The 14,184-nt window shown below is 28.4% G+C and overlaps 2 protein-coding genes across 2 annotated transcripts in view; one reads left to right on the forward strand and one right to left on the reverse strand.

Annotated features, from left to right (window-relative positions):
- Nucleotides 1–14,184, reverse strand: part of pyd (zonula occludens-like protein polychaetoid) — a 198,821-nt gene that overhangs the window by 114,244 nt on the left and 70,393 nt on the right. The window lies entirely within an intron of this gene.
- The window catches only part of LOC105154222 (sodium channel protein 60E), a 101,152-nt gene that overhangs the window by 62,777 nt on the left and 24,191 nt on the right, over nt 1–14,184 (forward strand). The window contains exons 4-8 of the mRNA XM_087407890.1: nt 629–809; nt 8,031–8,108; nt 10,708–10,849; nt 11,327–11,461; nt 11,952–12,166. Of these exons, the coding sequence (XP_087264016.1) occupies nt 629–809; nt 8,031–8,108; nt 10,708–10,849; nt 11,327–11,461; nt 11,952–12,166 (751 nt within the window). The remainder of the gene's footprint in view (nt 1–628; nt 810–8,030; nt 8,109–10,707; nt 10,850–11,326; nt 11,462–11,951; nt 12,167–14,184) is intronic.

Here is a 14,184-nt window from a genome sequence, read left to right on the forward strand (position 1 = left end):
CAATGTATGTGTATGTCATCGTTGTCTTCTTTTTCTACTTGGACAAGATTGGTTTTCTCACTACTAGATATCCATAAAAAATGTTAATAAAGACATTAAATAAAAATGTAAAAAAAGGTATCAAGTATATTTTGCAATATCATTACGCAAAATTATTTTGTAAGTACATTCTAAAATATTATATAATGAAAAAAATCGAAAATAATATCACAAAAAAAGTAGTGAAATTAAAATGCAATGTTTTTATGCAAATATGCATATCAAAACAAAGATGTTCAAAAATATAACGGAAAGATAAAAATAATGCCATAAAAAAAGAAGTGAAATTAAAATATATTTCAGTATATTTATTAAAAGATAGCACAGAATACAATTCTCCGAGCGTCCATATGACATCCTTTGGACATTATTTAGAATTATGTTGTATGGGATAATCTCTCATAATTGTAATCCAGCTAACGTTTCTGAAATATTCATAAAATTCTTTCCCCTCCTAAAAAACATTTTAAGCGTATTTCGGAATATCTCGAAATATTTACGGAATAAAAGCAACATTCAAATATCAAATATGAAATTAAGGGAAAATTCCAATTGATAGAAAATGATGTATGTGTAATGTATGTTACAGGTCTAAAAACTATCATCAACGCGCTGTTACACAGCTTCAAGCAACTTGCCGAAGTAATGACGCTGACGATTTTCTGCCTGATGGTTTTTGCATTGTTTGCCTTGCAAGTTTATATGGGTGAACTTAGGAATAAGTGTGTGAAACAACAAGAGCCAAATACGACGCAAATCGACTGGAGGGAGTAAGTTTCATTATTACGCTTGCGTAAAATTCAGTTCTAATTAATTCCGAATTTTTATGTGAAAAATATTGAGACATAATCTCAATTGTTCATGTCAAATATATCTATATATTAAAGAAACTTTGAACGTTAAGCAGTATTGATTCTATATAAAGTTTTTATAAAGTTTCCAGTTTTTCGAATTAAGTATGCAATATTATAAATTGATAGATTGATATAAGCGGTTAGTTATTTATTTGTAAATATATTGGATTTTGCATTAGCATTGTTAGCTTTTCCTTTATACTTCAAAGATCTATAATTAGTCGTATCGTAAAAAAAAATGTAAATAAATCCAAATTCCAAAAATAATAACGTAACTTTTGGATATATCTATCTCTATCTGACGTTTCTCCAAATCGGAGAAACTGTATATTGGAGAACTGTGAAGTATTATATTAAGCCGGTAGTGAAAATATCATTCGCACAGATTTTGCCAGAGAAATATATTCCACAATGCAGTTGAAAAATGTTTAATATTCCAACACACAACACAGAAACTTTTGTACTATTTTTGTATAATTTCAAATACAAGCGCACTTGCAATAAAATATTATCCCACAAAATTTGTATCGACTTCGACGAAAAGATAATACGGTTATTACGCGCGCATTCTTTCTCATCATAAAATTCTTAATGAGAAATAAGTATGATAAATTCCTATTTGTAAATTACGATCTAATCATGTTCAATACGAAACTAATCGATGATAAATATTATACTAAGAAAATTATTCATATCGTAAAATAAAATCGAATTGCGCAAAGAAGGTTTAATTAAAGACACAAAGGAGGGAAAGATTATTCTAAATAATCAAGATAAGCGTGCATCACCACAGATATGTAAATCATGCAGGATCATCTAAAGCGGTGCTTAATCGTCGCAGTAATCCGACCATAATCAACGATACAGTTTCCGCAAGCGCAGTGGTGGATCCAAATAGTCTGACACCCAAGACTAATGAGGAATTCAGAAAATCCTTTAGTAAAACCTCAATCTCTTAAGGAATGCGCAGAGAAAATTTGCCTTTAATTACAAGCAATTATTTTTCGTAATCGAAATCAGATACATTCTTGTAAAAACATATTGCTCTTGCAATAAATATAAATTTAAAGCTCGTTTTTGCAAACCTACAATTTAAAAAGGCTAAGACGAGCAAAAAGGGTGTAAGTGAAATTCCGACATTACAAGACTAATTAGTCAATCACTACTTGCATAACAAGAAATCATTTGCTGATATCATTCTATGTAACTCTATATTGCTCTTCTACACAGTTAGAAATTTCTTTTAAACAATTAAAAAATTCGTGTTAAATTTAACACATTTCACACATTCCAAACAATCCAAATTTTTACATTAATTAAGTTAATTTATATTGCTAAAAATGAAAGTAACACAAATATTATTTAAAAATTAATACAAAACTATAACATTTTGACATAATTTGGAAACAAATTGTAAAAGCATATTTTTCAATAAAGTTAACATTTAATAAATTACAGTTGAATTAATACGTACATTCATTTAGCTTAATGTTTTAAAACTATATTATTCTTATTTTATTTGTTACTTATTTATTTGTTTACTTATTCAGAAATTGCGTTATTTTAATATTTGTATCAACACTAAAAAAAAATTAAATATTTATTTAACACAAAATATTCAAATAATATAATCACATTATGTCAAATTAATACGCGAGTATGTTAAAAATTCAAGCATCTGTTTTAATACAAGTATAAGTGTTTTCTACTGTGTATAAATTGATAGGATAATATATAATGATTAGGGTAAATAAAATATCGTGCAAATTTATGACATATCAAAACTGTCTTGGTCTTTTTATATTACAGAAGCAATCGAAAAAAGGAGCAAATTTTTGATTAAACCAAAGAGAGTAGAACAGTAAATGTGGAAATAGAGAGCACGTGTTAGTACGTCCGTGTCGTAATCCGTCAGTATGCGGTGCACTGCCTTTACAAGCATTGCTATCGTGTTTCCGGTCGCTATACCAAACGGACCACGTGCTTAGGTAACTATCCGCCGGTGGATCTCATTGTCCGCGCTTCTCAGCTCGACAGTATCGATCCGTGTTCGGTGCACATCCCATCAAATCGTGACGTGTGACATGATGCGTCTCTTCGAGAAGATGCATAATGATGCACGGATGCATCATTATGCGTTAAACCTGCTCTCGGAGAGCAAGGGACACTTTTTTTTACGAGAATGGAGTATACGGGTATTGATTTATGTGGGGATATGCGCGTGGCTAGAAGTGGAAAAATAGTCTGAAAAGTTGTAAAAAAAAAGGAATAGAAATGTTCGTACTGTTCATGAACTCAATTCATAAGAAGAAAGCCCTACGATTCTCATCATGATGAGAATTAAGAGTGTGTCGGAAATAATACATTCAAGTTATAAATTAAATATCAACTAAATGTAGAAACAATAATAGAATGCGATAGCTTTTGATTTTGTATTTAAATTTCTGCGAAATTTATTTTGATGTATTTTGAATAAGATATTTTTTATGTTAAATTTAGATTTTTCAAAATATATATATAATTTTTCTCGTTCAATTAAAATCAATTAATATCAATCGATAAACATTAAACATGATTGAAATTAATAATCCTATCAAGTCCCTGTTAAATTTTGCGATTTTTTTTCTAATTTTTTATTGAGTCCAAAATTGAAAATTAGTGGTCATATTTAAAAAAGAGAACATTCATTTCTGTTAATAAAAAATGTGAAACATATTTACATATTACATATTTACATATAGGTATAGTAAAGATAAAAAAAAGTAACATTTCGCGCATACTACATATGTTCTCAATATGACTTAAGTACATATTTCATTCTTTTTCGTAAAAAAAAAAATGTTAGAAAAAATAAAGTGATCTAATATTAATCTTACACCCAGAGAAAAGGTTGCTTCGATTTAAAGAAATTTTCTTTGCTATACGATTAAAGAAAAAATTCCTTTGATTTGTGAAAAAATTTCTTTGATTTAAACATTATTTTTTAAAATCAAATATAATTTATTTGATTTAAAGAAATCATGATTTTAACATCATTTCTTGGATTCGAGCATAATTTCTTTAAATTTTATTTAATTTTAAAAAATAATGTTTTAATCAAACAAACTTTTTCACAAATCAAAGGAATTGTTTTTTTAACTATATAGCAAAGAAAAATTTAAATCGAAGCAACCTTTTCTCTGGATGTATAAGATTATAAGTTTATTAATATACTGATGTTTATTAACATATATAAGAATACACAAAGAACTATTTTCCAAACAATAAGCTTATCTACTTATCTACTTACTTTCACGATGTTTAGCAGCTGAATTAGAATCCGTGGTTTGAAATAACAAAAGAATTAAAAAAACATTACAACCTAATATAGATATGTCTATAAGTTGGCCAAATAGGTACTACCTTACAAAAAATTTTTTCTTTGATTATAAACGAAATGTTGTAACAAAAATGTAAATTAAATATATAGTGTTAAATATATGTAAAGTATAAATATAAAGCTACAATAGCATATAATAAAATTAATAACCAATCTTTTGATAGTTATAGGAAGCAATTATCTTATATTACGTAACGACTACGACATTTTGCTTTACTGACGATAATAGAATGAACAAATTGAGCAATAAGCTGATGTAATCGAGTCAGACGGACAATTTGTACAAGCTATTAGTACTATCTGTTAAATTAATCGTGTAATTACCTAGAAACAGTGAATAAGGCGTCTTGAGTAGACACCCATATTAGATTATAGTTGTCTTTAGTTTAAGGGTTGCATAAATAAAAAACAATCTGTAACTCTTTAGCAAATGGCAATGAAATACTATAACGACAATTTGTACCGCTTTTTTAAATTTTAAATAAAATTGTTTTCATGTTAAATTTAGATTTTGCAAGACTTGGTCAAAATATAATTAAAAAAATTGATATAAAACGAAATAATAATTATAAGTGAGGCTTATTAGTTGTAAAACAATATAAAGATGAATGAAAATAAAAAATGATAAATTTAAATAAATGATTTATTTTTTAATAATTTCTATACTTTTAATAATTTATTTACTTTTTGTATAACTAAAAGGAAATAATATTTAATATTAATTAGAAGAATGAGGTGGAAATCCTCTACAGGATTTACGCAAATTCACCTTTCATTAGAGAATGATCGCATCTGTAATTCTCTAACAAATGACAGTGAAACAGTATGTGGCAATTTATTCCGCTTGGTAGGATATACTGTTTCACATTGGTTAAACTGAATGGTTGGTAACGTTGTATTCCTGTCATGGATAGCGATGTACGATACGATGATCTTGCTGCTCGAGACGAGGAAACGTTGCTACAGGCGTAAGCGCATATAAGCAAATAATACGCGTATTCCCACCGTGTTAATTCTCGTTGAATGCGGTTACATGATTATCATTTTCATCATAGGTAACTGGAACCGTAATATTAGAATTGAATACAGCGTTAAGTGAAAACGAGAAATTAATTTTGCTTTGTATTGAATAAATATCGACCGACACGACGCTCATTTCTGATTTACTATTAATAATTGAAAGTGATTGATAATATCATTCTCTTACTTCAAAAGTAGTACACAATTCAAAAAACTAAGAAATAAATTTTCGAAAACGTCCCACGCTCAATTACCATAAATTTTGGCAGAAATACTCGAAATTATGTCAAATAAATGGGTTATTAAATAGATTTTCGTAGATAAAAGAAAAGTTTAATGTTTGAATAAAAATGTTTGAATAAAATTTTATATTGCTGAAGCGAAGTTTCCAAAAAAACGATAAAATTATTAGGTGTTGGAATTAATTCGTAGCGTTTTTAATGAAAGAATGTTATTTATTTCACATGAGCATTAAAAAATACATTAATGAAAGTACTTCCCATCACTTGTAAAACGCTACGAATTAATTCCAACACCTAATAATTTTTTCATTAAAAAACTTCTTTTTTAATTAAAACGAAAACTTAAAAAGAAATTTCACAATGAATTTAATATAAAAATTAAAAATGTATAAATTTATATATATATTAATTTAATCATCTTCACAAATAATAAATAAAGAAAGTAATTGCGTTTTTTAAAAGGCATCTATCAGTAAAAACCGCAATTACTTTCTTATCAACCAATATAAATATATCTTGATAGAGTAAAGTTTCAGCTTTAAGAATCTCTTTTTTAAATTGCGATACGACAATTTTTAACGAAGTTATGAGCAATTAAAGTCAAAATGATCCTTTTATTTAATCCGCAATAACTCAGTAACCAAAAATCGTAGGAATATTTAAAAAAAACGATTTTGTAGGGAAAGTCAAGCTTTCACGATGGGTAGTCGAAAATTTTCTCAAATTTGTTTTGAGCATGTTACAAATCCACAAAGCGAGAAGAAAATTTTCCATCTTTTTCAGCTCGTAGTTTTTGGTATGTAAAAATTATCAAACTCATATAAACTTAAAAAATGTGATAAACTTTTAAAAGTAGAGATTTCAAGTTTTGAAACCCTTTTTTTAAATTTAAATTTCATTCATTATTGACGAAGATAATGTACAACTTTGAGCTAAAAAAACGCAATTACTTCCTTGCCAACCCAATATATTATGTAAGTAATATAATTAATCTTTGTCTTATTAAATCGATAAGTCTACAATATATGAAAATAATGGATACCAAAAAGATTAGCAAAACCTCTAGGTAGAACGTATCATGAATCTTCACAAATGATAAATGAAGACATTAAATAAATGATACATCTATTAAATTACTTTACTAAATCGATGATGTTACAATACCTATACTAAAAATAATAAAAACTACCTATACTAAAAATAATAAGAAAACGTTAGACAGATTCCTACATAAGGTATCATACTTGTATATCACAACTGCAAAGTCGTAGCATATATTGCTGTCGATAATAAATATTCATATATATTTCTCTTTAATCACTGTGCACTTTAATATTTAATTCTTCAATGTTTTTTTTTAATTAGAAGTTATTAATATGATAAGCGGGAAAGAGAGGATCTTTCCTACTTCTCGGCTATGCTTATATCACGTACTTGCCTGATTCATGAGACTCAGGAAACTTTGCTCCCCCGAACCTTTCCCTTCCAGTCGGGGGAGACAAAATCCCCTACCCTCCTCCCATTTTTCTAAGAAGAGGAAGGAATAAACGTATCCTTTACACATATATATTTTGCAATGCAAAGCGAGATCAATGATTGTTCGGTTTCACATCGGTTTTCAACTTCCCATGCAAAGCCAGATTCCACATAAGTTTATACACTCTCGTATATACGTGAATCATATCCTCATTTTGACATTATTATCAGTGTAAAGTATTCCACTCTATGTACAGCAAGCAACAAATTCTTAACAAAACAAATAACTTTATTTAAACACTTTGGCATTAAATCTTTTCTTATTAATAAAAATCCACTTAGAAGCAGTCATTATTTCGAATATTTTTGCAAAAATTCTTAACAATTGAAATGTTTTCAGAAGTTTAGCTAAATTAAATTTCCCAGAAAAGAGGAAAAACTATTTTTCGAATTTTAAATGTTTTTTTATTACAAAAATTATTGACTAATCAAATCTCATCCTTTTTGTTGTGACAATTTTAATGATTTTTTTTAATAATTTCACTTTTGACAGAGTAATATTTACTTATTAACTGTACTCATTAAATGTAATTAAATTACGTGATTTGTCTTTTTTGGAACGGATATGATTTCTAGATGAAATAGGAAACATCATACATATGAAAATTATATAATATATTATTACAGAATAATCACAATTCATAATATATTGTATAAAGACAAAAGTATTGGATTCTTTATAATCATACGCTTATGGATGTGCTGTTCATTCTATTCATCCATTCTTCTATATGTTATTATCACGTTTTTTATCGAATATTATTCATAGCTAATTTGATTCATTCGCCCACATATTGCACAACGGCAAATTGCAGAAAATTAATTTGATAAATTGACTGCTGCGCGATAACACACAGAAAGATGGTGGATTCGTAATTCTCTCATTTTAAATCTCCGGAGATCGCGGGCCTTGGGGGATCCGAGACAGAAACGCTAACGGAATTTTCGTGTCGCCAACAGGTGGACTTGGAACTCATCCAACTGGGCGTTCAACGAGGACGAGGAGCCGATCATCTGCGGCAACGTAACCGGCGCCAGGTTCGTGTCTCTCTGCCATCTCCGATTCCACTTTAGATAAGCTAATTCGAAAGATGCGTGGATCGTGTTACCTCGCGTCAACATCTCTAGATGAGTGCCATTCGATTTTCTCCTCACGACGAAATTGCAAGGGAGGCGAGAAAAATGGCTTTACTGTCTCTCTGAATCGACATGTCAGTCTTATAGCAAAATTTCTCAATGTCACGTTTATTTTTCTCGATGAAAAATCGGCAGTCTTCGACAACCCGACGGAAATTTCTTTATTCCTTACTGCGGAAAAATTTACCCGAAGTCAAGTAAAGCATTTGCGAAGAAAACTGGTTTTCAATTTCAAGAATTTCATATTTTTTTGGAGAGAAAATTTGTGAATAGAAAAAAGAATGTACATGAAGAAAAAAGTTGTATAACATTAGATAACAATGATCTAATAAAAAATTATTAATTTTCAATAACAGTAATAATGAAACAGATATATCTTGTTTTTCTTGTAATAAAATATTAATACTATATAATATACTATATAATATTATTATATATAATACTGTATATATCATGCATAATATTTGTCATTAAATTAACAATATTATTATCAAATAAACTATTAATGCTGTTAATATAATATCATATTTTTCTGTATTATTTTGGAAATTTTAATTATCCTTCCGTTTAAAATTTATAGGGAATTGTATTGTATTTATGTGAGAAATATTCATGATAAAAAATAATTTTTTTCATAACGTATCTTATATATAGAAATATAATGTTCAGAAATTTCTAATAGAAACTCATTCGCGATGAAAATATAAATCGTTGTTGGTTATTAGCAATTGTGTAAAATCAGTAGTCTTTAATAACTCGATTAAAATTTTGTTCTATACTATAGAAAAATTTATCCGAAGCCAAATAAAGTATCTATAAAAGAAGAGAGTAGCTACAAAAATTTCTCAATTATAAAGATTTCATGTCCTTTGGAAAAAAAATCAATGTACGAAAACAAGAAGTACGTACACTAAAAATAATATACTGACTGCATAACAGTGGTCTAATTGAAAATAATCTTATTAATTTAATAACAGTAGATTAATGAGATAAATCATATATGAGATAAATCAGCTAAGCTATTTAATTTGTAATATTATTATGATAGTTCAGTTATGTTTCTGAATCCAGAAAATTAATTCAGAGCGCAATTTGAGAAACTACAAACGTATATAAATTCACATGAAATTATTTAAAGCATTTAAAATCTAGTTTCAACCGGTATAAGCATTACTTCGTACTTGTAAATCAAGCTAAAATTATTTAACTTTTTAACCTTTTAACTTAGCACTACCCAACCCTAGATAAAACATAAATCATCATTGATTATCGGCAATTGTATAAAATCAGTGAACTGTTACAGACAATGTTATGTAATTATTTGTCACGTTATATGATTATTTGTTATATGATCACACGATCACCGACGATGTTACATGATTATTTGTCACAGCTACTAATTAATCACGGGCGACATAAGAACATTTTCATTATGATATCCGGTTATGCCTGATCGCTCGAGCGTATCGTTAAGATCGGTTTATTTCATGTACTTTGGCGAACGTGTGAGAGCACCTCCATATCTATTGATTTTTGGGAAGCATACGTTCCCCAAATGATTACGCCGAGCGCACGTATGCACGAATTCGCCCAACTCGTATAAATAAGTTTGCAAAAGCTTTACTGCTTTACAGCGGCGCACAAACTTTACGGTTACTCTTTCGATATATCGGTGCAGTATTCCGTGGAAAGTAGGCTTTTTATTCGATCGATATGTCCAGAGCTAACAGTTTCTTGGCACTTTCGATGAGACATCCTTGTGAAGAACTCGTCCGTGGAAATACTACACTTATGACAATTTTCTGTGGGTGTTTCACGCCGAATTTTATAACTGTACACAGAAAAAACGATTTTGCTGAAGTATTCGAAAATTTAGTTACATACGGATCTGAAAATAATTTCATTGGACCATCAAAATAATTACGTAGCTTAGCTATTGATAACAATGCAGCAAATAGTTTGATGGTTCAAACAAAATTACTTTTCTCTATTTTAAGCTAAATTTTTAGATATTTCAGCAAAACCGTTTTTTTTTATATCTGCTGTTATTTTTTCATAAAACACACAGATATTTAATGAATATCACTTGACATCTAAATATCTTGCAATATCCAGATTTCATTAAAGATTAATTGTTATCTTTTAATTATGTGAAAAATGTTGCGTAAGAAAAGAATGAATAAATGATAGGACTAGCACGACATATATTTTTTTGTTTCTAGGGGATGAAACGTTGTAAAACATGATGACAAGAATTACACAGTTGCAATTTTCCAATTTTAATTTTACGAGATAATGAGGCGTTAAATATTCTTGCCTAACGAATGCGGGTCACATAGTCGATAGCTGCCGCGGACTGACCGCGAATACTGACACGGTAAAGGCCGTGACGAGTAATATTTCCACACTTGATGACATGTATACTGCGAACACTTGAACCGTTCTCACGGTTAACACGGATATTACAGTGTCGACAATGTGGGTCTTTCCTATTTTCCAGGCATTGCAACGAAAGCTACACTTGTCTCTGCGTTGGCCCTAATCCAAACCACGGTTACACCAACTTCGATAATTTCCTGTGGTCGATGCTCACGACCTTTCAACTGATTACCTTAGATTACTGGGAGGATGTTTACAACAAGGTTGTCGTCTGAAAGATTTGTTTTGTTCATTGTTTCATGGTATAAATGGAGACTGTAACAAAAGTCGTGCGCTTTTTCGTGCTTCCAAATTCCTTCGACGCGTCTTTTAGAGAAAATTAAATAAAATGAGTTTCTTTTTTTAAATCTTTTATTGTCCATTTTAACTTGCTTTTTCTAAATTGATATTAAGTGAATAAGAGTTAATAGTTGTATTCAGAAAATTGATGGAAAGTGAAAATTAATGAACTTTGTTTAAAAAAAAATATATTATATTTATAAAATATTATATCTTTTGTGGGTAAAATGTAAGTGTAAATCATTGCATCCACCGAGAAAATATCAGCTGCAAATACGTACCAGCATATCAATTTATTATCATAAAATATTTTATATGGTTATAGAAATGTAATAATAGAGTGATTCTTTATATGGCAAATGATTTGTTATAGAAATGATAAGTATAGTTTTATTGAACAGGTGTTATCGGCATGCGGACCTATTAGTGTCACATTCTTCACAGTCGTCGTTTTCTTTGGATCATTTTATTTATTAAATTTGATGCTGGCTGTCGTGGCGTTGAGTTACGAAGAAGAAGCCGAGATTACAAACGAGGTATGTATTTTATTTCAACTTTTGACATATACCTATGTCTTACTTTAACCCTTCGAAGCTGATGAGTTTATTGGATCTATTCAATTTTTTATATTGAATCTATACAAATTTAAATTATTGCCATTAAAATAAATTTAGTATTCACATACATACACACATGCACGCATACACATTTTTTTATATATGCATATAAATTATATCCTTTAAATTAATTAATACTTTTTAGTTAACATAAATTAAATGGATTTTACAGATCCAATGTCAGTAATTATAGATTTTGATGTCAGCTTCGGTAGGTTAAAGTTGCATTTCAAAATATAATATTAATTCAAATACGAAGTATTTGAATGAGTTATGCTGACATTTTACAACGATGCATTAAAAATAATAATTTGTACAATAAAATGTTATATGTTAGTTTGTTTCATTAATCACTTTTATCTAGCACTTTACAACGTTATCTACATTTAGCCGAGTATTTTGAATGCAGGAACGAAGGAAAGACTTGACGGATCATCGCGAAGATTCAACGTTTAGTTTCGATCCGTCGAAAATCAATATTAAGACACTGACGAAAAATAAACAAAAAAGAATTGATGCCCGTAAAGGAGTTTTGCTCAGCAGTTATACAAGGAAAAAGACGCGTAGAAGAAAGCGCGGGAGGAGCAGCATCGGCCAGGAGAAAAACGGTGGTGCACGCAGCAGGTTTCTATATCTGTATTTACGACCGATTTTATACAGTAAATTTCTCATCATCATTGCTATCGGACACTCGTTAAGGTTGCAAGTTACTAAATGGAGATTTTGATTTCGTTTAACCGAAAAATGCTAAATACACGACACACGACACAATACTAAACATACGACAATAACTATTTATGTTCAAGATTAAAACGTTTATTTTTTGAAAAAAAAAATTGAATTTATAGAAGATTATATAAAATAAATGCTTTTAGCTTTTTAACTTGAAAAAATATAAATAAAATTCTCTAAATGTTCAATTGCGTGTAAAGCTTTTATAAATCAAATAAAACTGAGGAAACATGAATTACATTAAATTTGTTTCTGCTTTTATTATTCAAGAAAAATATGTTTTAAAATGAAAAAGACTATGAGTAAGAACAAAATACCTCAAGTATAAAGTTAAAACATTTGCTTCTGTAAATACGAAGTAGCAAGTATCACAACAAAAACGTTTTAATTTTGCAGCATTTTTGCACTAAAAGTAATCAGTGCCTTTATCCTATATACAGAGAGTTAAAGTAATAATATTTAACACAGTGCATACATACACACATACATATAGATGTACATATAAATATATATGTATATATATATATATATATATATATATACATACATATATGTGTGTGTACATATATATATATACATATATATATATATATATAAATATATATGCAGTTTGCGAAGTCATTAAGCAGCAAGCTAGTTCTAGAAATACAGAAAGAAACATCGTAAACGCCCTCATTTCCGAGAAACTGTAATAAAAGAAAAGCAAGCAAATGTGCTTGCCTTGCAATCTCACAATAGTAGATGGTAGGCCATACTGTATGGAACGCATATTCTGGCGAATTTTGTACAATCTATCTCAGAACTACCGCTATTATTCTCATCTGTCTCTAGTTTCTTTTATTAACTCATAGTTGTTTTGTATTTAGCGAAAATTTTATGAAATGCTTTTTACCTAATCATTTGTAGCTGATGTTTCAATTTATTACAATACTGTCAAAAATTAAAATTTGCTTGAAATAAACTAAAAGATAAAATTTTCTCTATTTTATTTTTATCTAATTCATTCAGTTCTCTAATTCATTTTACCTAATTCAGTCTGTAAAGATTATGCAATTTCATGAAATTTTCTTATTTTAATTATTCATAATTAAGTTGTTGATTTTAATTATTTATTAATATTTCGATATTTTTTTGTTTGTTGTGAAAGAAACTAAGAAAATATAAAAGATAGATTGTTTATTCTTAGAAGAAATTAATTAATATAAATTAAAAAAGGTTTTTACTTTCTGAATATAAAATTATTTTCTTGTATAATTTATAGTTAATTTCTCGTTAATTTTTCGATTTTATGACAAAAAAATATTTTGTTTAACTTCTTTTTATTTCAATTTTTTTCATAAAGAATTTTATTTCTTTCCTTGCAGTTATTATATTATTTTCCGTAACACACTACAAACAAGAAATGATCTGGATTAGTGATACATACGATCAGGATATTCCCAAAGTTAATGTCATTACTAATTGTGAGCATCGATTTCGCGTTGAACCTAGCTATAACTTTATGCAGTTCTGAATCTAATTAGTGTAATGTCTCGAATAATCCCCGATACGACCTCAGCTCTTTAAAATCACACAATTGCGTAGATCGCTTAGCAATTTGAAATATAAATATCTATCATCACTTATATTTAGATATTTATGAAAATTATATAAAGAATAATTCAGACATCAAAGAAAATAATATCAAAATATATATTCTCAATTTGGATAATATTTTTTCAAAGAATTTTCTTTAATACATGAAAACTGAAAAAAAATACTATCAAATATCAAATATTTAAAAATAATATAAATTATATATATATATATATATATATATATAATACATTCTCATAAAAATCTCAATATATTTTTTATTTTATTGGAAGATAACTAAATCTTTTCGATAAAATACTAAATACTCTCCGAAA

Source organism: Acromyrmex echinatior, chromosome 7 (genome assembly GCF_024713525.1).
Source record: "Acromyrmex echinatior isolate Ae372 chromosome 7, ASM2471352v2, whole genome shotgun sequence".
NCBI lineage: Eukaryota > Metazoa > Arthropoda > Insecta > Hymenoptera > Formicidae > Acromyrmex > Acromyrmex echinatior.